This window comes from Haliotis cracherodii, unplaced genomic scaffold, assembly GCF_022045235.1.
Source record: "Haliotis cracherodii isolate W230 unplaced genomic scaffold, xgHalCrac1.p SCAF_19, whole genome shotgun sequence".
Classification (NCBI taxonomy): Eukaryota; Metazoa; Mollusca; class Gastropoda; order Lepetellida; family Haliotidae; genus Haliotis; species Haliotis cracherodii.
Genome location: NW_027266274.1, coordinates 4,767,899 through 4,792,189, shown reverse-complemented (window position 1 = coordinate 4,792,189; position 24,291 = coordinate 4,767,899). Strand labels below are relative to the sequence as shown.

Here is a 24,291-nt window from a genome sequence, read left to right as displayed (position 1 = left end):
CTCTAAAAATCTGTGTGGAATTACTATCGTTTTGTTCAGATTACATTTTAGAATATTTTTAATGTAAACTATGCCATGCAAAATAATTCATAGTTTCCAAGTGTTTTTTATTGAGAACCTTATTTGCTACACAATGCTATAGTGGTGTTGTTCTATGCTACATCAGAAAAAGTTTTGTGCACATGATAATTATCGCGTGCACAACAAAGTTGGCGGGGGAAATAGAAACAGACTACGTCCGTCCGTCCGTCACATTTAGTTTCAGGAGCATAACTCAGAAACCGTTCATTATTTTTTCATGAAACTTTGCAGGTCTGTCAAGTACATGCTGAACTGGTGCCTTTTGCTATTTAGAAGTTTTTATTTTTTACGTTTCCATGGCATCAAGATGGACTTAGGTTCTGTGAGGGTAGGGTTGGTTTACGGAGCATAACTCATAAACTGTTCAATTTCTTTTTCATGAAACTTTGCAGGTCTGTCAGGTACATGCTGAACTGGTGCCTTTTGCTGTTTAGAAATTTTAGAAATTTTTATTTTTTACGTTTCCATGGCAACAAGATGGACTTAAGTTCCAAACTCTTCTTTTTTTTACAATTTCCATGACAAGTTCCACCTCAGTTAAAAAAGGTTAGAGTTTGTTTAGATTTAATTATGTCATAAATTCTGCAACAGGGGCGGGGGATATAGCCACGTTAGTGGCAAACTCTTGTTATCTTTTAGCGTATCAACCATGTCAACAATTTAGGATGTGGTAATTGCTGTCATGAAACAAAAAGAGATTTCAAAGTATCCAGAATCTATGAGTAGAAGTTAAGCCATGCCAATTTAATTGCTTGTTTTATCTTGCCTTTTGACATTATGTCAGAAAACAAGTATGGGACAATAGAATAAAATTGCCATGTGGTTAACAATTTATGAAAAGATGCAAATCTGTATAACCGATAAAAGGCCATGTTCCCCAAAACACAGATTGCCTCAATGTCAGGCAGTGGTCGGGATCGTTTGATTTTGAGTTGAATGCCCTCATTTCCTTATCACCATACAATAGACACACATCACTACTACACGCCATTATTATAAACGGCCGGTTGTATTCATAGAGCATTGTTGTGTATACATAACTGTAAAGTGTGGACGATGGGTTTCACTTGAATGCGGCATATTTAAGACAATTATTCACCCAGAAGACGTAATCATATTTTAACAATTTGTTTTTGTCAGTCAGGATTGGTTCGTACAGAAACATTGGTAACATTGCTACATGACCATGGTAACAATGTACAAACCTTAGTTCATGATTAACGACATGTTTCAATCAGCAGAACGGTCATGATATTCATGAAGACATGCACTACTATAATATAACCATTTTTACTTGAAAGTTATTATTTTATTTGGTCAATTTCTTGTAGACTAAAATCTACTGTATGGCTCCTAATTTTGCTCATGACTCTTCAACATGTTCAGGGGGCGGTTGGGTAGCCTTGTGGTTAAAGTGTTTGCCCGTCGCGTTGAAGACTAAGGTTCGATTCCCGACATGGGTACAATGCATGAAGCCCATTTCTGGTGTCCCCCGCCGTGATATTGGTGGAATATTGCTAAAAGCGGCGTAAAACCATACTCACTCACTCAACATGTTCAGAACTGTATGCATTAAGTTTTCATCAGCTAGGTGAAGTCATGAAAGTCATTTCTCCAACTCATGTCATCTTATAAGTACTCCATGTTAGAGATTTCATGTTAAAAAAATGTGAATTCTATTTCTGGGGTAGTCAAACAAAATACTTAATGCAGTTGTGAAATCCTCTCCCTCTTGGGAAATTACTGATTTTGTATTTTTTGTTAAAAAAAGGAAGATGTTATTGATTCTGCATATCATATATCCCCCCGTGCAACTGTTACTGTTAGTGACCCAACCAGCTTGTTCATGTTTTCATTAGTGCCGAGGAAAATATTTTTTAGTGACAGCTGTTCTCAATGATAGACCAGTTACACACACATGCAGATAACTTTAATGAGAGCAAGTTGAGTACAGCCTTGAGATGTGGTGTAGGCTTTTAAAGTGCAGTGTTAAATGATAGGCACAGTTCTACCACAGTAAGTGGGTGAGTGGATGGTTTATGCTGCTGTAGCCAAACTGAGTCTTCAGGAGAGGTGGGGTTGCCTGGTGGGTTTGTCACGCTGTGTTTACTGGTGATGTGGTAAACCTTACAATCATCTTAAGGATGAAGTCTTTTCCTCCAATACAGTATCTTTGTGCATGAAGGTCTGACAGACCTTCCAGACAGGTCTTGTCAGATGAGCCCTGAGCGTATGTTGACTGCCAATCTACATAAGAGTAACATGGTTCTTGAGCTATTCAGACATCAGCTTTCTAAAATGATTTGGCTTCATTTTTTAAACATCTTCATTCAGAAATTTCAATCATTACAAAAGAAAACCCACAGAGAACTCAAGTACATTCCATGGTGCATAGAAAAAACACAGGAATTAAATATCAACACCAATCTAATAGCACAGCCTATTTTATGTTCCATTCAGAACTTTCTGTTTACATACATTTTCTGAGAATTAACAAGCCTTGGCACTGATCGACTGATTCGAAAGTTTTCAGAACACTTTATGCATTGAGATATCATATTAAGAGTAACAAATCTGACTTTGATCAGCGTGGACTCCCTCACAGGGTACAGTGTGAAGCCGTGCAAACTCCAACTCGCTGTGAAGAGTTGACCCACTCACTCACTCACTCACTCACTCACTCACTCGTGACTAGCACTGCAAACTATCTACTACCATAGAATAACAACATGCCCAAAGTCATCTATAAAGTATTGCTCCACACGAAAGAGACCTATTTCCTTGAGCTGTTTTCCAAAACTAGTGTAAACATATCTAGTACACTTAAGCTCTTGGATCAAACAGTTTGTAGCTTTGGTTCTTTATTAAGTAAGCTGTAATATGGATGTCCTGATTCACACAGTATCACTGAAACTCCCTATGCCTGCTGTATTGTGAAGGGTGTCCCATCCATTGTTGGGGATATTTACACAGGCAGTTAGCATGCAGGTATACCTGGCGCTATGTGGAAATAACTCTTGAGAAGTCTGATATTGGACAATGGCATCTCTGTGGTCAAGAGGTCAGGTGGGCATTTAATAGATGTGATAAGGTTGTATCCACATACACAGGTGTAAGTTCGGCGAGTGTATTGAATACTGGGAATGATTATTGTTGATAATACTCACATCTAGACACTACTGTAAGTCTTCTAAAAATATGAACACTGACGATGTTGAGGTTGTATAGGCAGTCTGCAACATTTACCACTTGTCAAAAGTCAACGTCCCTAAACATTTAGTCTGACATACAGACCCTGAAACAAATAAATCCAATACAGCCTGTGCAAGTCTATAATAGTGGACAAGTCTAGATTACTGCAGTTTAAGAAGAGCGTTTCTGGACTCCTTTTTATTATATTTTATCAAAATAATTTACCAAACGTTTTTTCTCTAAATACTTTCATTTCAGAGACGGTGATGCTAGTCTTCTAAATTCCTTTTGGGCTATCTAGTTAGTTTAACTAATATTTGCTGGTACCATTATTATTGCTAGAAGTTGTTGATAGAGTATGTGATTGGGGGTGGAAGGGCCTCATGGTAAAAGCTTTCCCTTATCATGCTTATCGCATCAAATTCCCTGGTTCAATTCCCAGTATGGGTATAACGTGTGTAGACCATTTCTGATGTGCCCTGTGGCGGTATTGCTGGAATCTAATTAAAAGGAGTGGAAAACAATTTCACTTACTCACTGATTTATGTTTGCAAATTGAATGGGGTTTTTTTTACATCGCAAACCATTTGTTGATGAGAAATAAACATGATAAATCACATAGTAGGGGCATGATGACACGCAGCCACGCTGCCACGCTATTGGCCAGGTCGGACATTGTTACCACCACCAACATGGCCTGGGGTACCGAGTCCTGGTTCCTCCCATTAGTGATGACAGGTAAGGGCTGTATTTCACAACAAGCTTTCACATGATGGAAGGAATCCTGTGTATTTGACATGATTTTCATCTAAAATACTTCATCATATTTCTGATTGGTCATGTTGCCAAACTACTAGTTCGACAAAAACACTCATTGGACTGTAACAGAAATCGTTAATCAGCTCATTATAATCGTACTTCAATCAGCAGAATATATTTTCGTTTTCAATATCGGGTAGCCTAGTGGTTAAAGCGTTCGCTCGTCACGTTAAAGGCCTGGGTTCGATCCCCGACATGAGTACAATTTTTGAAGCCCATTTCTGCTGTCCCCTGCTGGAATATTGCTAAAAGCAGAGCAAAATCAAACTCACTCACTCACTTGTAGACAAAAAGTTAAACTGTGTGGGGCGATGCTCATCATATCAATCGCTGGTTTGTCTGGCCCAGATTATCAATTATTCACAGGTTGTCCTACAGCGGGAATATGCCAGGTGCAGGTTTAAGCAGCAAGAACAAACATGGGCTCTGTATGAAACCTGTGAGAGGTATTACGGTAGTCGAGGTGTAAATGTTGTTCTACACAACTGTGCCTGATACTGGAGATAAGACTCAACATGTAATGGTCGAGAGCTGACCATTAAACACCTAGCTATCTGCAGCCTATTAGAAGATACACTGTTAATGTGTTTGATATTGCGGTGTTGTCATGCACCCAGCTATTACAGACATGATACAAGATAGGACGTTCATGTGTTTATGAGAGTCGTGTTCTCACATGTGGAGCTGCACAAGTTTATCTCTGCCTGCAGCATGCAACACGCAAACACAGGGCTGTAATGATTGGAAATAAGCCGTGTTTATTGAAGTCGAATCCTTTGAGAGATTAACGAGAATATAATGCCACTTAATAGAGCATTTACGATGAAAATAATTTCTTGGTGTTTAATGGTTCAGTGGTTGTATGAAGAGGTCATGGAGAGGTTATGGAGAGATTAAATGTAGTGATATTAATTTGAAGATGAAGCATGTTTTCCATACTGCTAATGTCCGAGAACATATGCACAAGTTCTTGCATTAACTATTTTCATTTTGACCAGAGCTTGTATCAGAACTTCATGCATCCTAAGAAATTCATTTTTCAAGTGTAAACCATTTTCGCTAGTCCTCAGAGTTTGCAGCTAATCTTTCTTGAACAAAACAAAAAACTTTGCTGGTTACATTCAGGAAGAGAATTTATGAATATCAACTTCTTTTTTATTATCATAATAAGACCACGTCATTCAAAGTAATTTATCTATCACTGTTTTTAAATGCAGAATATTTGTATATTTTAATTTTCGGCTAATCTCGTCAACATTCGCCAATAGCTTAAAGAATGGTGTAAATCCTGCTGGGAATGGTGTAAGTCCCCATGGTCCCTAGTATGGTGGCCTAACTTTAGTTGTTGGTGATTAATAGCCTGTTTTTATAATGTGTCGTCTGTCATAATCCAATCATTTTATTGATCTAAAACTAGTTTTGAATTATAATCTGTGATATCTTGCTAGTTGTTGTACTATATGCTATACCTTGTTCAAGTCACGATATGGCTAAAATATTGCCGATTATGACTTTAAATGTTAACTCACTCACTCACTTTTTATTATCATAATCATGATAATAAAGAAGTTGACATTCATAAATTCTCTTCCTTATGTGTTTCACTTCTAAATGCCTTTCAAAGACTTACATTTAGTTCCACCTTTGTTGCAAAATTGGATCATTGAGAACTGGATCAAAATGATATCCCTCAAATGCTACAAGTGAATAAGGACTTAGTGACCATCATTGGATGTTTACTTGTCCTCGACACAGTTGAGCTGTTTAGTCCTGGCTTGGGTGTCTGTGTGAACATGAAGTCTCAGTGCAAGGGTGTTCAGTTCTATCTCCCTCTATGCCCCACGTGACAGTAGCTTAACAATGCCAATGTTGTAACAAGCATAGGATGGTGTCACTACTCAAGGATACATGAAGCGTGGCCCTGAACCCATATTTCAAATACGAATTTAGCAAGGATATATTTTCTTTTTCATTTGCATACACGTACAGCAAGTCCAGTGGATACTGTTTGTCTGCCTATTCGTGATACAGTGCTTGTATTCTTCAAAGACTAAGTTATGACCAATGTGTCTTTTCGAAATAAGCGCTACGTTAGGCTGAACATTCTGAATGAATTCTCGACATCAAGCAGTCAGGGTGGCCTCTTTGGGATGTGGATTTTCAATTCCTACTGCAGGACCCGGTTTTTCGCGTGCGTGGGCAAAGTCAATGAAGCGCGTGTAAAAGGACTTTGAATATCCTGTGTATTGGTGTCACTTCACCGTTAGCGCTTGGTTGATTCCCGGCCTTCATTACCACCAGTAGGCTCGTTTAGCTGTCCGCGGCCTGTGCGGTTAGCGGGTGAATGTGAATACATGGAAAGACGTGTGTGTACTTGGATGTGTGTGATTTAAAATTGACGTGTTGCACTATCAGGATTGTTTGAAAATTATTACGTGAACTTCACGAGTTTAGTGGTTTATCTATTCATCATAGCACACAATGAATGGTCTACGATTTAATATGACATTCAGTTGATGTTGAGAGTTCACACAATGTGTGTGGGTATTTCCTATATCAATTACCCGTATTTTCTTGAGTATGGTGCGCACCCCCCTCTAGGGCATTCAGTATTTTGGGGGGAAAAATCGAATGCTAAGTGCAGAAAAAAATTACACCGTAGATCTACCCCTTCAGCGAATTCCGGTAAACGAACGGGTGATGAAAAACTTGGTCAGTACAAATTCGAAATTTGAGATAAAAAATCACCAGACATGTTTATTTACCGTTTAAATTGGATTTTGTGTTCTGCCAGGCGTTGTTTTACATCCAGGGATTAAGATTACCTTGTGTATTTTCTCGTAAACTAAGCCGGACACAGCAATCAGCTGTACACACGTATTCTTGGAATCTACCGGTGATTCGGTCAAGACACACCCAATGATATATAACTTTACAGTATTTTAATTCAAGGATCGGCAAAAATTGTATCTGAAACTATTTTTTATCAGGAATAATATATCCCAATATCTTGTTAATTTAGTTGCGGCTTTTACTAAACAGATTTTAAATAATAATATCCCTTAGCGAAGCAGCTGATCGCTATTGCCGGGTAATTCTTTTTCACATGGAACCAGTCTGACCAGTCACCGTCAAGGCTCTCGCGCACGTGATCGCGAGAACTACGTGTTGACATAGAATCGTCAAACTGTAACAAATATGACTTTTAACGAGTCAAAGTATGGCATTTATGATATATGTATCCATTCTCTGTGAATTAATGTTCGTTTCAAGGCGTCAATAGCGGTAATCTGACCGTGGTTGCTGTTAATAAAGGTGAGTTGCGCGATCTTCCGCTCGCTTCACACGCGATTTCGCCGAAATTAATTAAAACAATATTAAAAGGAATTTTGAATCAAATTAATGAAATAAGTTACATGCATAAGTCCAGATATACAAAAAAACAACACTTTTTATAGCCAGACAGTGTTATTACATGATTAATTTTCGTACTTCAGTATGGATTTGTTGACATGGTATTTCCGGTGTTACGTGCTCACGGCAATATCTTTCCATGGGGAAAAAAATTATAAAAACTCATTGTTTCGTGTACAGTGCGCACCCTCTTCTACACAGCTGTGTTTTTTTGACAAATATTTCTCACTATACTCAAGAAAATACGGTAGCAGCTGATTAGTTATTTCATCCACGTCATGGAACAGTTAAGGCATATCTTTTTGATCGTTTATTTGAGGATGTTAGAAATAAAAGTCAACGGAAGAAATCCGTACGCCTGTTGTCTTGTTTCTTTGCTTTATGAAATATTTAGTCCCACCAAATATACATGTTCATTCTGAAATCATGTTCAGATGTCATCAACAGCTCCATTTATTGGTGAGCACTTACAATAATAATTATGGGATACATCAGCATCACAAAGAGCACCACGTGTTTCAGGCGGGTGTTTGTAGCAAGTTCAATTGCGCGTGTTATGGCAACAGTATGTTGCATTAGCTATAATTTACACTATAGCAAATGCAAGAATAATAACATCAAACATAAATATAAATGGGGAAGAAAACATGATCTTTTTCAATGACTAGACAGATGGTTTACGTACTTGTCCGTTGTCGACAGGTCGGAATTCGCTTTATGCAAATATTTTTACCCGGGCATAAATTCCATTGGCCAACTTGGTTTTTCAAATTCTGAAAACACGTGGACAGTATGTTTTCTACACACAATGTTGCCTGTGATATTCACTGTGCGCGCGTGTTTACGTGTATGTTTCATCGTTTCTACCGTTATTTATTGGAATTAAAAAATGCACTGCGGTTAAACGATAATAATTGACTCCCGGACTTCATTACGGCGAGGTGACTTGTTTCTTTGTGGGGTTGTTTAACACCGCACAGCTGGGTGACTGCGGACTGTAAATAATCAAGTCTGAACCAGACAATCCAGTGAATTCACGAGCATACGATGACATGCATCAATCTATGCAGCGAGCTTGACCATCCGATCCCGTTAGTATTGGTTGCTGAAGACCAATTCTAACCATGCTAACCCGGATCTTCACGAAGATATTGATATTAATAATACTGTGTACTTATTTTGTTGTCATTTAAATGTTACGATAACGATGCTACACAGTTTTGGAAGGTCCAATGAATTAACATTACGTCGTCCAGAACGGAAAAATAGACACGTTTTGTAATTTTGAACCGTTGTATGTACACTTAAGGACATGGGTATTTTCTACAGCAGCTGCCAATAATATGTTGAAACATGACAATCACAAGTTAGTTGTAGTAGTGTAACAAACAACCGCGATGTGGTTCGCTATGTTAACAATGAGAAGAAGAATCGACAATTTGACAAACACTAAGCACACTATGTTGATATTTTTTTTCTTGTTGTGGGAATGTGACCGGGGCATATTTCACTGTGAAACGTCCTCCTAAGGTCGGATGTGTTCATCGTACAGTCAGGTCCTGTTAATCCGTCATTATTGGTTGCATATAATTATGTCGGATAAACGAAATTAGGTAGTATTAACGTTCGTGATCGAAAATCGGACAACTACACGTTCGATAACAATTCAAACACGTTGTACTAAAAAAGGAAATAATCATATTGTTATGTTACTATGTTAGCGGAATACTTTTTCAAAAACTACTGATACGGACTGTTTGTCTGACTTAAAATTCTTTATAAGGCATAGTTGGGAATGCAAGTCGCCAATTTGAAACTAGTGCCGCAAATGCTTAGAAAGCTGCTTTCTTAGTGGCTTATGTCGACTTCCTGTTAGTAATTTCATTGGTCGGTGAAACTTCGCGGAAGGTCGTTCTGACGTGACCTGTAATGTCCACAGCGGTTGCGAGAATTTGTATATGAGTTTAATGAGATAGAGGTAATCGAGGCATGTGATTAATCCTGTTTTGTTTATTTAAAGCCGTAATTGTTTATTGTTAAGCAAGTTTATCTCTGCAGACGTTGAAATATGCAGCTACTCGACTCGTCTCGCATCAAAACACTTGTCTGTGAACTCGCGGGCAGATAACCACGGAGTACGTTGATCACTGTGTCGGATTAACGAGGCTAATTAAAAAGTGATTTCAGCAGTTCGTTGCAAATATGGTGTGTCGATGTCGGGAGTGCGAGGCTGTCGAATTAACGGGTCTAAACAGCGATGAAGTATATTGTAGATGTATATTGCTGCACGGTCGATTGTCAAACAATTAAAATCATTCCCGGGTTCACGTTGCCATACAGCCAATTCAAGGAATTCGAGACGTGCACGTCTGTAAAAAGTTGATATAAGTGCCTTAATGCATATCCCAGAAACTAACCCTTACTTGTTGACAAAGAAACTCGTAAGGTTGTGTCATTGTAAAGTACAGCCTGACGCGTTATTGTTGTGACTGTTAATTTGACGCATTCATTACTGGATGAACGTTTAGGAGTAAATCAGACCTCTTATTGATATGTCCATGTATTTGTACATGTTTATGTACATAAAACATATTAAATTAACTGAAACATGAGGCACTCAAGATGGGTGACAGCAGCATAAAAATGTATTATATTAAAATAGCATAATATTTTTAGATAATAATTTGTTTTAAAATATTTTACCCCGTTATCAATTCCATATGATATTGGGCAATTCTTGGTATATTATTAATGTTAAATGTGTTCATATACAATCATATAGAAAATATTTCGATATTGACATCAATACGTTAATTTTCGCTTCGCTTCGATTCTCTTACACTTTCACAATTCTTCGCCAGTGACTGGACGGATGAACGATCGAGCGAATTCCGATTCAAGTAATCGTTGCATTCTCGCAAAACGCCGCGCCTGTGATGTCGATACATAGTACTTTGGCTAATTCGTGGTGTCATCAACTATCATACCACGGAAAGAAATCGTGATTCTCTCATATATGAAGTTTATATATATATATATATATATATATATATATATATATATATATATACCTTCTGAAATGAAGAATATTTTGGCATTAATTACGGGATATTGTGCCAAAGCGTGCACGGTCTAATTGGCTTTGTATATATATTAGTTGCTGATGGAATGTGCAGTTATCCCCCTGTTTGTCAATGTAAACAAAACAAGAGGCGACATATTTTAACGTGGAGGGGTAAGTTCATTTATGGAGAAGTCACGTGCTGTATTGCGTCATCCCAGTTGACCGCAGGGTGATCACTGGCTCCCATAAATTTCATGCTGTTTCCCATTTGATTACGCGTATTTGGTGATAGCACAGGGATTACCTAATAAAATAATATCCAAAAAACAATGAACACATGGTATTTTTATTTGTTTAAAACACACGACGTAGGTTTTCCGTATCTGGACCTAATTATGATCCGACTTCCATCTTCATCAATTTAACAAATCAATCTTTGCTGTGACTAGTTTTGAACATCAGGCTGTCGCGTATGTAAGAGTTAAAACTAATCTGAAACTACATTAAAAGTGAGAAGAAGTGAGTGCTGAAATCATACTGGGTATATAAAAGTCCAGTTCCCAGTTTTTTCTGTACCAATTCATCATGGCATCATTGAAAAGCAGACGACAAGCATTGCGGAGAAGTCAGCGTTGATCAAGAGAGAAAGAGATTCACAGGCTAAAGACAGAATCGGAGGCCTTGGCATGAAGCAGGAAAAGACGGGGTACGACCAGACACTGGACAATGCACTGTTTGCGTGAGTTACGCTATCCCGACATGACGGGACACCCATCTGTGGCGAAGTTATGAAATTTCAAGCCCAAAAGATTATTTCCTTCATGTATATCTTACCATATTTGCATTCAAATGGGCCCAACAGTCAAAGTAGTTAACAATAACGGAACATCAAAACTTCTACAAAAGATCGATCTTACTCATTTATGCACATACGTCCTCAAGTGTGCATATACAGTACATGTATTTGACTCCTCTTTAGTTCAACTATCACCCGACCTACATTCCATAATTGGAATAACACGGGGGTCGTCCATGGGCCCCGAGACCCGCGTTATCGCGGGGGATGACTGTATAACTGCCAATCACAGTGGATAATTAAATATACAGAGTTTCCTGTGTATGGCAGATGTGTATGCCGATTGAGGAATTTGCATTATTTCTAGAAGTACTGTATGCATATGAAATATATATTAGAAAATCACCGTGGGCATGTGGACTGTAAATGTCAAATGCCCCACAGCATATTAACAATATCAAATAACAATCTTATGTTATCCCATACGCATGCAAGCATTATGAAATCGACGCTAAAAACAAGGAAATAAATCTGTTTCACCCAAGGTGATGTGTTTAAGAACATCGGTTTTGTATGAAATAAGACACCCCGCAACATGTAATAAGGGTTAATCATATTTTATTCATCTGAGATTTGATAACAGGCCAAACTGGCTCATGTAAATAACGCTCCCTCCAACACAACATATATTAAATACCTCATTCAGCAATATTCCAGCTATATGACGGCGGTCTGTAAATAATCGAGTGTGGACCAGACAGTCCTGTGATTGACATATTGAGCATCGATCAACGCAATTGGGATTGATGACATACATCAACCAAGTCCGGGTCGCTGACTTTGTTGATGCATGTCATCGTTTGTTTGTTTGTTGTTTCACGCCGCACCCAGCAATATTCTAGCTATATGACGGCGGTCTGTAAAATAGTCGAGTCTGGACCAGACAACCCAGTGATTAATATCATGAGCATCGATCCACGCAATTGGGATCGATGACATGCATCAACCAAGTCAGCGAGCCTGGCCACCCGATCCCGTTGGTCGCCTTTTACAAGCATGGTCACCTTTTACAGCAAGCATGGGTTGCTGGCATGTCATAGTATCTCAATTGCTTGAATCCACATGCACATCAATTCCAACACATTTCTCCTGGGTTTTTTATCTTTTTTCGCCACGGCGTAAGTCATGGATGTAATCAAGGTAATCGCCGTTTCACTTCGACTTACCCGATTTCATAATGTTTTATGCAGTAACTAAACTGAGCAAAAACTCCGTGAAACTATGTTTACCACAAGTTCGGTGTCGCTGTCTCGGCGCCTTATAACATGTATTAAAAAAAAAGCCCGCAAGCGCTTAGCACCACTGGTAATGCAAATATGATTCGCCAGGCATTTCCCTTAAAGAACCACCAGTTGAAATGGGTAAAAGACATATGCGCAACACGTTGGAATTTAATGCTTGCTAATCGTATATTTAAGCAACATTTATCCAATGAGGACAGTCGGGATTTTACTATCGATTTTATTTGTGTGGCGGCAGTTTCATATATAATATCACCCCAGATCCATATTGGTAATGCTTTACGCATGGAAATCAACCGCGATATCGTGGTTCTAAATATTTGAATCTGCTGTCACAATTATTTTGATTGCTATTAAAATTCCACATGCCCCCCAAATCCCAACACATTTTCCCTGCTTTGATCTTTTTTCACCACCGCGTTACGCATGGAGGTTGACGAAAATAGTCGAAAACAACCGTGTGTTCATTTGTGTAAGCATTTTCATAATGCAGTGTCGATACGGAACATTGAGGTAAACATCGCCATCACACACACATATATGCTGTCACAATCAAAATCGCTAATATTATACCACATGTCCCCCAATTTCGAACATATTTCTCCTGCTTTTGATCTTTTTTCTTGTAATCTCCGTTTTTGACGACTGTTGTTTTCGATTTATATGTATGATAAAACAACACATACATATTCGTCAGGCGGTATCCTTGGAAACCATCATGGTTATCATGTTTAAAAATATTGAAATCTGCTGTCACAATTCCAACACATTTCTCCTGCTTTTTAAATGTTTTTCGCCACCGCGTTACACATGGAAGTTGGCGAAAATAGTTAAAAAACTGTTCCGTAAGCATTTGCGATTCTAATGTTATCAAATTCGTGGATTCAAGGAAATGCCATAAATCCCTGTATAACAACTTCTGATAAGTTTATTACATAAACAGAACCACCTGCCCGACATGCTCATTACCGAACATTTCAATACATACACGGCACAGATCACTTTTGCGTCGTGCCATGACCTCATTGTAGACATGATAGAGCTACTGGTCACCGACCAGTTATCGCCATTTGTTTTTTCATTTCTGTCACTCCGTGATTTCAATTCGTGAAATAAGATTCAGTTGATCTCTGTTAGAACTTTCGCGTGCCACGTGCCACGTGATCACGCATGCGCTTCAGTTATACAAGTGACATTACCAATTTGTCGTCTGCAATCTGACAAACCAATGTTCCCCAAATTCGATCTCTACATGCTTATCTTATGTACTATGGATTTCGATATATACCCATGCTATGTACAGCTCAAATAGGTTCCAGAATTGTATTTTGAGAAAGAAATGACTGACCGATAGAAAGCAATGCCAGAACGGAAGTGCGTCATTGTGGGTTTTTTTAATGTTTGAGTGAATTAGTCGCGTTAGCCCGCATGTCTTTGATAAAACTGTATTCGAGCTTGGCGATTATTGTGGGTTTTTAAAAAAAATATTTCCTCACTAGTGTTTTGTTTATCATTTTCGGATAAATATTTCTCTCTTCTAATGAAAACGAGCAAAATTAAAATGATATCCCGTGCGACAACGGGGAGTTGGCGATAATTTATAGCCAGTAGCAATACAGTCTAAATAATTATGCCAAATAATATGTAAAGCGCACAGAAAGGCTTGCATTTCTAATTTCAGAATAAGCGCGTTTGTTTACGAAATGTTGTGTCACATGATATGCAAATTAGGTGTAATGCCAGGTCACCACTGCGCCGGAATAAAGCTTTTTGCCGGATCATGGTTGGTCTGATTACAACAATGCTTATGGTTTTTACTGAATTGTTATATTCTGACCGTTCTTCAGATGGAAATCGCGCGGATGTTTAAAATATGGAACTTCGTGGACATATCGTGGTTGGTTACCACATGTGACAAAGATTTCTCATGTATATATTCTGGCATTAAACATCGTGTCCGTGCCGATAACTCGAGGTGACAAATGCTGACTGACATGACTAACATCACACGAACGTCTTTCGCATGCTCGAATTATTCCGTACCGTATCGCCACATAATAAAGTGGCGGAAGGGAACATTGAGGTGAGTATCGCCATCACACACACATATATATGCTGTCACAATTAAAATCGCTAATAAAATACCACATGCTCCCCTAATTTCCAACATATTTCTCCTGCTTTCGATCTTTTCTGAAAATGTATTTTCTTGGGGACTGTAATTTTCGATTCAATTGTGTGGCGGCAGATTTACATATAATAAAATCCCACATATATATTTGTCAGGCGATATCCACGGAAACCAACCGCGTTATCATGGTTATAATATATTGAAATTTGCTGTCTCAATTCCAACACATTTCTCCTTTTTTTTCGCCACCGCGTTACAGTGTTCCGTAAGCATTTGCGATTCTCATGTTATCAAAATTGTCATACAAAATTCATGAAATCAAGAAAATGCCATAAACAATATAAACATAAACAACTAAACAACTAAAAATTCTCTTGCAAAATTCGTGGGTTCGAGGAAATGCTGGCTTTGATTTTATTAACGAGGTGCCATAAATCACTGTAAAAACAACTTGGTGACACTGACAAGTTTATTACATAAACAGAACACCTGCCCGACATGGTCATTACGTAACATTTCCTGTGTGTTACAGCAAAGATCACGATTGTGTTTGTAGGAATTACCATAATTAATTCACATGGTGTAACTTGCGTTGACCATACGATGAGACCTGACATTAGGCACAAGTAGTCAGCTGATCCGGTCGAAGAACTCTCAAGTTGTCTGCACATCCGGTAAAAGTGCCCTCAAAATGTAACGAAATGTCATTTCTTGGGTACCTGAGACAGTCAAAGCTTTTGAGAATTTCCTCATTCTCTCTCCAATGTCTTTTTGTTTGAAGGCAACATTGTATTACGCTTAATAATGACGATGTACTTAGAGTTGTATATTTTATTGCCGCTTCTTCTTCTTGGCAGCTGATGGTAAATAAGCCGCACTCGGTTATCTCCCTTGAACGCGCGCGAATGGCTTGCCCACCAATTCCAACACATTTCTCCTGCTTTTGATATTTTTTCGCCACCGCGTTACGCATGGAAGTTGGCGAAAATCATCGCGTTACGGTGCGTTATAGTATTCCTTAAGCATTTGCGATTCTAATGATATAAGTTTTATTACAAAATTCATCAAATGAAGTTTGCAGTTGCCAATTGAAATGACCCTACTGTTTTGCATCATTTTTTTTAACATTTTCCCTTTCTAAGTCAAGATTACTGTTATTTTTTTTTCAAAAGTACATTAATACAAACATAATGAATGTATGTTACTATTTGTGTCTTTCTTCATGCAAGTTAATACTTTTTTTATAACAAAAAGGGGGAAAATATGTAAAATCAGGCAAAACTGAATTTCTACACAGAGTTATGGGAATTGAATTGCCGTGCCGGCAAGAGGCCACCCTAACTGTCAAGGTAACATCCCAAAATTGAGTGAATGCCATCAATGAATATTGAACTTAATTTCATTTGTCTGTACATTTACCGGTAATACTCAGGTGAACTTGCCTGTGATTGGTCCCTATAATCCTCTTGTTTTCCCAATCAACACGCTTCATTGGTTGCCTCTACCTTAAACATTCCTGGAAGTCCCCAGGTAGCCTAGTGGTTGAAGTGATAGCTTTTACACTTATCCATGAAGATTGATGCGTGTCATCGTGTCCCAATTACGTTGATGGATTTGACAACAAACAAACAAATATAACTGTTCTTGGTGCCATAATATGACTGGGTTATGATATGAACACTTTAAAACCACCCTCTCACAAACTTGAATAAAATGTAGGGCTGGCTATTGACAGAGTTTATAGAGATCAACAATCTCCAACTATCTAGCGATCAATTAGCGATAAATATCAGAGAAGTAACTATAAGCAAATAAGCAAGAAAGTCCCAAAAGAAATCAACAGATTTCACTGGTGAGCAGTGACACATTAATGCATGGATTACTTTATGGACATTTGAGATACACAAAATAACAAAACAAAAACATCTCAATCTTTCCATCCTCAGCGATTGACATGACTGATAACAAATCTGTTTCGGTAAATGTAAACTTCCATCACAATAGTTTATGTAAGTTATTATCAACAACAACAATTTCATATCGATAATCGTTATTATTTCTTCCCATCGATGATAACTCTGATTATCAATCTTTTTAGCCACCTAAGTAAACAGTGCTATGAATGCACATTTGGGTTAGCTGCAGGAGCAATTAGATCAAAGTGAGCTGTATTCATTTCATGTAATATGAAATGGTAATCATGAAGTAATGAACTGATCATGCAATGTTGTGTATCTGTTCACAACTACAGATACAATAACACGGAGTTAACCAGGACAACCAGTTGTTAAGCTTGTCCATTACCTGATTACAGTAATTGGGAATGCTCTTTATGTCTTCGTGTGTGACAGACTGTTGCTTGGACAGTGTTAATTATTCTATGTTTGATGTTTGTTGTCAAATCCTGTAGGCTGTGCTGTGTGCAGGGACTGTAAGCGCAGATGCTTTGAACGTGCGACACAGTGGAGGTGCATGGCCGGCCGCTCAGTGTTGCATGTCACACAGCTCTCTTCCCGCACACTACTGACGACTACTGGCCAACTATACAGAAACAAGCCACTATGTCGGACAGCACCAGTCTGTGGACCATATGATGTTGAGAATAAGCTCTTACTCAGAATAAATAAATCTAAACTATATTTTGTAAAATCTGTAATAAAAGTTGTCGCAGGACATGAGGGTTACATGAGGTTTTTCTGCATCCTGCGATAGTGACCACGACCCCAAGTGATCAGCTACAATGAATTTATCTTACCGGCATGTTCAATATGACGTTGTAAAAGAATTCAAACAAATTCAAAAGTGATAGAAAACAGGTTTTTGATTGAACTGAGATTAGCTTCCACAATGTCATGTGACTTCCATTGACTCGGCAAAAATGTGTCGCTTTTCGCTTCGAAGCAGGGTATAAGGGATTTATTCTGCTTCTCAGAAATCCACCTGCAGCCTGACTTGTTGCCAAAACTTGTAAAATGCCTTAGTTATGGCACAGTTAAACTCTGATTTTCAGTATATTAGACTATTCTTTTGTTAATGATAGCAATTATCCCAGTAGTTTCTGGTTAATTCTGACTCGAGACAAAGGTGCTGCCATGTTTGTTTGTAAACACTGAAAGTAGTCCCTACTTGACCTTTGATCTTTGCATCTCTATCCGCATATTATCTGAACGGATATCATATTTATCCGTTGGCTTCATCCTGCTGAGTAGCCTATCCATTGTATGATGAATACCAAAAGGTTGCTGTGAAAGTATATTAAAGATGTTGCTATCCATAAACTGTCTCAACTTTGCCCTGCAGTTATTTTGAGCTCTGGTTGTAGCTCGTCTAAGAGATGGGAAATGATAGCATTATGAAAACTGAAAGACAGCTGTATTGCAGGATTAATAGCTGTTATCATCAGGTTTATTGGTGGTACTTAAGGTGTATTTGGTACATATTGCACATCAGAAGCAGAAATTACACGGTTGGTAATTGGGATATTAATGGGAATGCTCAAGTACAGAAACATGTACTGCAATACTTGAGTTCATGTGAGAGCAGTTCTCTTAACCAGCTACCTAGCAGGTGGGAACACACTGTCTATGGGGGAAGATGTGGAGTGTATGGGAGTGTGTCACATGCTGGTTACAGGAATATTGTACTCATTATGTACAAAATTTGAGTAGTATCTGTCAGAATAACTTTGCTGTAGTTGAGCTTCTGTGCATTCAGCTTTTAAGTAACCAGAGGCGACTATGTAGTTGTTATGGAAATATATGCATGATGTCATTGAAGTGAATGTGTGACATCATGGAAGCATATTCAGGGCGTCTTGTACTGTATCACGTTGCTGTCATCCCCACTGATTCATGTCTCACGGCTGTGTGAGGACACAAATCAGTCTGGGATCCTCAGAGTGGGATGACGGCGACATGATACAGTGCAGGACGTCCTGAATATGCTTCCATGATGTCATGCATTCACTTCAAAGACATCATGCATATACTTCCAAGCATATTCAGGATGTCTTGCACTGTAACATGTTGCTGTCATCCCCATCTGAGGATCCCGGACTGATTCATGTCTCACGGCTGTGTGAGGACAGAGATGGAGACTGCTACACAAATTGCCTTACGTTTTGTGTAGGAATTCCTCGTACGGGTGGCAGGGTATTCTAAATTCTGATGGATGATGTAGTATGAAATACACACACTGGTAACCATGGTAACATTTGGCATTTTGAACATAATAATGGCATAGTACCAGATTTCTCAAATAATCTTTCACATTATTGCCAACAGTGTCGGGCATGGAATGGTTCAATTATGAGGGAATTTTATTTAAGTTAGTGGTGCCTTTAAGTTTTCAGTTTTGTCTCCTGACATTACTAAGTCAGCAGGTCCTGTACCATAGGAGCCTTTTCAATGAAGTGTGCTGGTACTTCAATTTCATTTACTGATGTGAAGGGCAGTTGATATACAGATTTCTTGACATTTTCAAAATATTCACACACACAGTCACACCAGTACCTCCGAGATCTGCTCATTAGTCGTGGAGATACCATGCACGCAGAAACACTACACCAGTACCACTGATGTTCTAGGATCTCTTTGATGGCCCTTCAAGTGGTAATTTGTTGACAGGCTGGGAGCCCCTACAAGTGGAGTTGAAGCCCCATGTGGAGTGGTCATTTCTGGTGATCAGAGGCTTGGCTCCCATCATGTTCTGATGTAGGTCAAACAAGCCAAGATGGCCGTTGAGACAAGCTGAAAGATGTGTTCTCTTGTCTTATGCAGGGTGTCAGTTGGAATGTGTTTAATGGAAGATTATCTCCCTTTACTGATCTGTCTTGGTCAACATGTAGTGTGTGACTGTCAAAGCTATTAAGGAATCAGGTCATTGCTGTCACTAATGTGTTAATTTGCTTCTAAGACAGGAGCAGAACTTCATCAGGATAATATGTTTAGGAACACTCTCAGAATAAGCCATTTTCTGGGTCACTTTCAGTACGTCTGGAAACTTAGAGGAATATATTTTGTGTGGGTGTGGAAATCTAAAAATGTTTGCTTGTCATAGTAGCAATTTATTTTCAAGAATTGAAGGCTATTTCACCAGTATTTTATAGACACAATTTATTTTAGTTTCAGAATGAAATACATTTTGGATATGCACTGTTTAATAGATATTAATTTTTGTGACAAGAACCCAGGCAATTTATCTCCAGACTGTAACTGGGTACTCAAGTTTTATGGTTTAAGTTTGAATTACTCCACCGCAGTGTCAGTGTTAATTGGATAAGGACCAAATGCATTTTAGACTCATGAATTTTGGGTAACTGACTTTTATTGTCAGGCTATGTTCACACATGCCTTGAGTTCAGTAAACATTATGTGAATTGTTTAACCCCTTACTGTCAAGACAGACCAATGAATCCTTCCATTACAGAGTGGACAGTCTTTGTGATGATTTGTATACATGCTTGTAGACCCCAGTACACAACCACCATTCTTTGTGACGTGACAGACAATTAGTGTCCAGCCCTCTGTAAACTTGTCGGCCAAGGGGGTCATTGTGGGGGTGATGTATTGTTGGGTACTACACCCTGATGGACAGATGAAGTCTCATGTACTGTGTTGTACTCACCATCTTATGTAGAACACAATAAACGAACAGGTTAATACTAGGCTAGGAGAATAGTGGAACACAGTGACCAGAGATTGAGGAGAGTTGGAACACTCCGTGACACTCCCTTGATTTACACTGGCTTATATATTCAGGATTGAGTGTTAACCGAGTCAGACAGTCAGCTGGCATGTCACTGTAGTCCCTCTTTCAGTTTGTTGGATCAGTGATGACATTGATGGGTGTGATCCACATAAAAGTTTAGTAGGACAATGAATGTGGTGCATTGCATCGAGCAAAGAATGAAGGCAGCACAAGGATGGCAATTAACTCTAGAACCAAACAAACCCACAGAGCAAGTGGAATTTTATTTCTGCCAGCAGAAGGTTACAAATCTTTATTAAATAAGACTTTTAAATTTCAATTGCTAGTCTGCCACAAAATATGTTCAAATATTAAGACTCGGCCAGAATGTTACTGCACTGGCTTTGTGATGCAAAATACATTTCCAGCATGTGTCAAAATCCTCACTGGCCCTACAGGCTGATAGAAATACAATTCTTATGCAGGGGTATAGGTTGGAATGTGTTTAATGGAAGATTATCTCATTAATTATAATAGTAATGGTCATACGCTTATATAACAGTCAGAATTATAATTCTATTAGCCCATGTTAATTTCTATTAGCCTCAGGCCTATGGTCAAACATTAATTTCCATCCCTGCGGCACCTGAGTGATTTTCTGCACATAGGTACTCAGGGACTTTAAAATGATGTGATGCTGATGGGATGAAAGTTTCATAATGTTTTATAACGGTCTGATGTTATGCTGAAGCATGTCTGACATTTGGGGGATGTTCATTTATGTTGGTAGTGATTACTTCAATACTTTTCTGGTTGATGTCTATCATCAGGAACCTGTTCCAAAGATCTTAGGGCTACAATCAGTGCATATGTTTAAGAAGGGAAGTTTTATGATACGATCGTCTTAGTGCTAAGATCTCTTGGTGGAGCGAGGCTCAGTGTTGTATGTATGTAATCACTGACTGCATGTGCTCAGCATTCAAGATGTAGCCAGTTTGATATTGTTTATCAGATAGGAAGCCAGGCAGTGATGTGCCAGGATCTGCTGAACATTGTTTTGATTCTCAGATTCATCTTGATTATGATCCTCATCTTGAGGTTTTCACCGCAGTTGTATACATCCATGGTTTTACCACAGCAGTCAATGTGTAAGACCTGCATAACTTACTCTTTCCTACATGCACACTGTGATATGACTGAATACTGTTAAACCAAACAACTCACTCAATACACATGCAGTGGGCAGTACTTGTGTAGCAGCCAGAAGTCTTGTGATGGAATCTGAACCACAGACCTTCTGATCCAAGTCTCACCCTGTCAGCACGATGACACAGTAATAATACCATGTGTGGGATGACTCCACACACTGCTGCACTCTACCTCATCAACAGAAGACATGTCCCACGCCACATTGTAGGGTAATTTGTAACTCAAATTTAATATGAACGTGCCAATGTAGCGGCCATAAAAGTTTGTAGTCCTGTGTTGGGATTCTAACCATAGACCTTCGGATCCTAAGTCGGACGGGCGCCTAATGTCTGCATGACCAAAGAGGTTAACCCTGTCAGCAAGCTGACATTGGGGAAGGATGTCATGTGTAGGATGACTCCATGCCCTGCTACACTTGTATGGGTTGGTCAGTAATTATTAAGTAAACTTAAAGTAGGCTATGGACAGACACTGTTGGGTGCATTGATGCTGTGCTGTCTCCCTGTCTATGGCATACTATAGACCAGTCAGTGTTGAGCATTGATTGCCTCATCCTCCAGATGGTCTCTTCCACAGGACGTTCACCTGAACACTGATGGTCACTTACAGGGCAAGCTTGTGGCAGTGGTGTCTTAATGTCAGTACCATTCTCTTCCATATCTACAGAAGATGGGGACTTGATGACATTGCATTTAAAGATTTTATGTTTGAGACAATAGTTCCTTCTCAGTCTGTGCGGAAAGCTACCAAGTCTACAAGTCTGAGAACCTGACTATCGGCATCATGTGTTATCATGTAGGGGGCTGCAGTGATCATGGTGATATCACTGGAATATTACCCACTGCACCACTGAACATTATTCATCCAACATTTTCCCAAAACATTTGTGAAGTGGCTTTCTGTAGTATGAGTATGTAGCATTCTGTGTAGACAAAATACAAGACATTCTACACAATGTGCATTGACCTTATACTTGCTGTAGACAGTGGTAAATTACTTCATAGAGAACACAGACATATCAAAAATTGAGAATTATTCTGTTGATCAATGTTGACTCCTGATTAATCCATGTTGTGCTTTGTTTCAGTTCTTAGAGCACGGAATCTGATCAGCAAAGGAAAAGGAGGTAAGTTATTAAACCTTACATACCTAGAGAGGATCCCTTGCTTAAACACATATATATGTGTGAAAGACAAAAGAATAATAAAACAATATTTGAGCTTGAACTTTTTAAGCAAATTAATTGTTTTTGCAAGTATTACCAGCTTATGATACGCATACAGTAGGTATCCAACATGACTCGTCTCCCTGTGGGGATTCCTTGGCAGAACGTCTCAAGTCACATAACCCAATGCTTGTTACAAAAGTGGCTAAAAAACATCGGTTGATCACAATTTAGGACCTGGCTGACTATGTGTCATTGACCCCATTGGAATGGCTAGGTACTCATGCTATCAACCACTTGTTTGAGTGGCTAAGACTTGACTACTTACAGGCTGTAGTGATGGTAGTATTGCTAATATAATGAGAGTATTGGACGGTCAGAGATAATGAGAATATAGACATAACAAATGATTAAATCTTTCAGACTTCAAGCACCTATACGATAGATTTGATTCTTTCTATTTTAGAAAAGGTTTAGTTAATCTATTTCATGATAGATATAATGGCTTTTAAACTGATGATTATGCGCTAAATTTTAGTCATACCACAGTGAAATGTTCAAATATAGTGTTTTGAAAGAGGGTTTGGGAATGAAGATTGTATTTTGTGATCCTTCGTCCGGGAATCGTTACAAGTGATGTTTGATGCAGCGGGAAGTTGTGCAGTGATCAAGGTCATTCTCCTTGTCCTGTGGATTACACACTGCGTCTCTCTCCACAAGCACCTAATGAGGCGTGATATTATCTAATCAGAATTCTCTTTCGCCTGGAGGGTTTTTTATCAAGAAGTTTTAAGCCTGGCCTATCTAAATAATCAAAATGACGCATTTAGAATGAGTTCTTGTTAGCAATAAACCCCAGAATGTGTTGGCAATTTGTCAAAATCTGACAGTAGAACTAACATTGATGATGAGAATGATTGGTGAACAAGCCATAAGCGTCATTTTGGAATAAAACCGATTATTGTCGCAATTTGTAAGTGGGCTTTTCAGTGAACACTTCACTCACAGAAATATTTCACAAAGAAAATGGTGATGGTGTGTCTCTAAATTTGATGATAAATTGTCCAATTAGCAAATCAATAAAAGGGATAAAAAATAAAATAAGGATAAAGGGAGTGGAAAGTTTTGAATTTTGGTTTTGCAATGGTGACATTAATTGGACAGCATTATGCTGGCAAGATATATTTTGTAATGTCATACATATTTCCACGTCCCTACTTCAACCTTCCTGTCTGTAGGTTTCTAGCTCGTTATATAAAATGGATGTTTACGATATTGTTTTCAAGTACATTGTTACATTGTTAACTATCTAAACTTGGCTAGTGTTGGGCCAAATATTTTGTCCAGATTAAAAAGAGGTCCGGATTAGTGAGATTCTAGCAAGAGTTACATCCCTTGTTATCTTACTCAAAATGACATGTACGAGTTATT

At 38.6% G+C, this 24,291-nt stretch overlaps 1 protein-coding gene across 2 annotated transcripts in view; it reads left to right on the top strand.

Moving 5' to 3' along the window:
* LOC139467038 (rab11 family-interacting protein 1-like) overlaps positions 1–24,291 on the top strand; it is a 65,223-nt gene that overhangs the window by 21,503 nt on the left and 19,429 nt on the right. For both annotated transcript variants that reach the window (XM_071248749.1, XM_071248748.1), the window contains exon 3: positions 22,783–22,821. In XM_071248749.1, the coding sequence (XP_071104850.1) occupies positions 22,783–22,821 (39 nt within the window). The remainder of the gene's footprint in view (positions 1–22,782; positions 22,822–24,291) is intronic.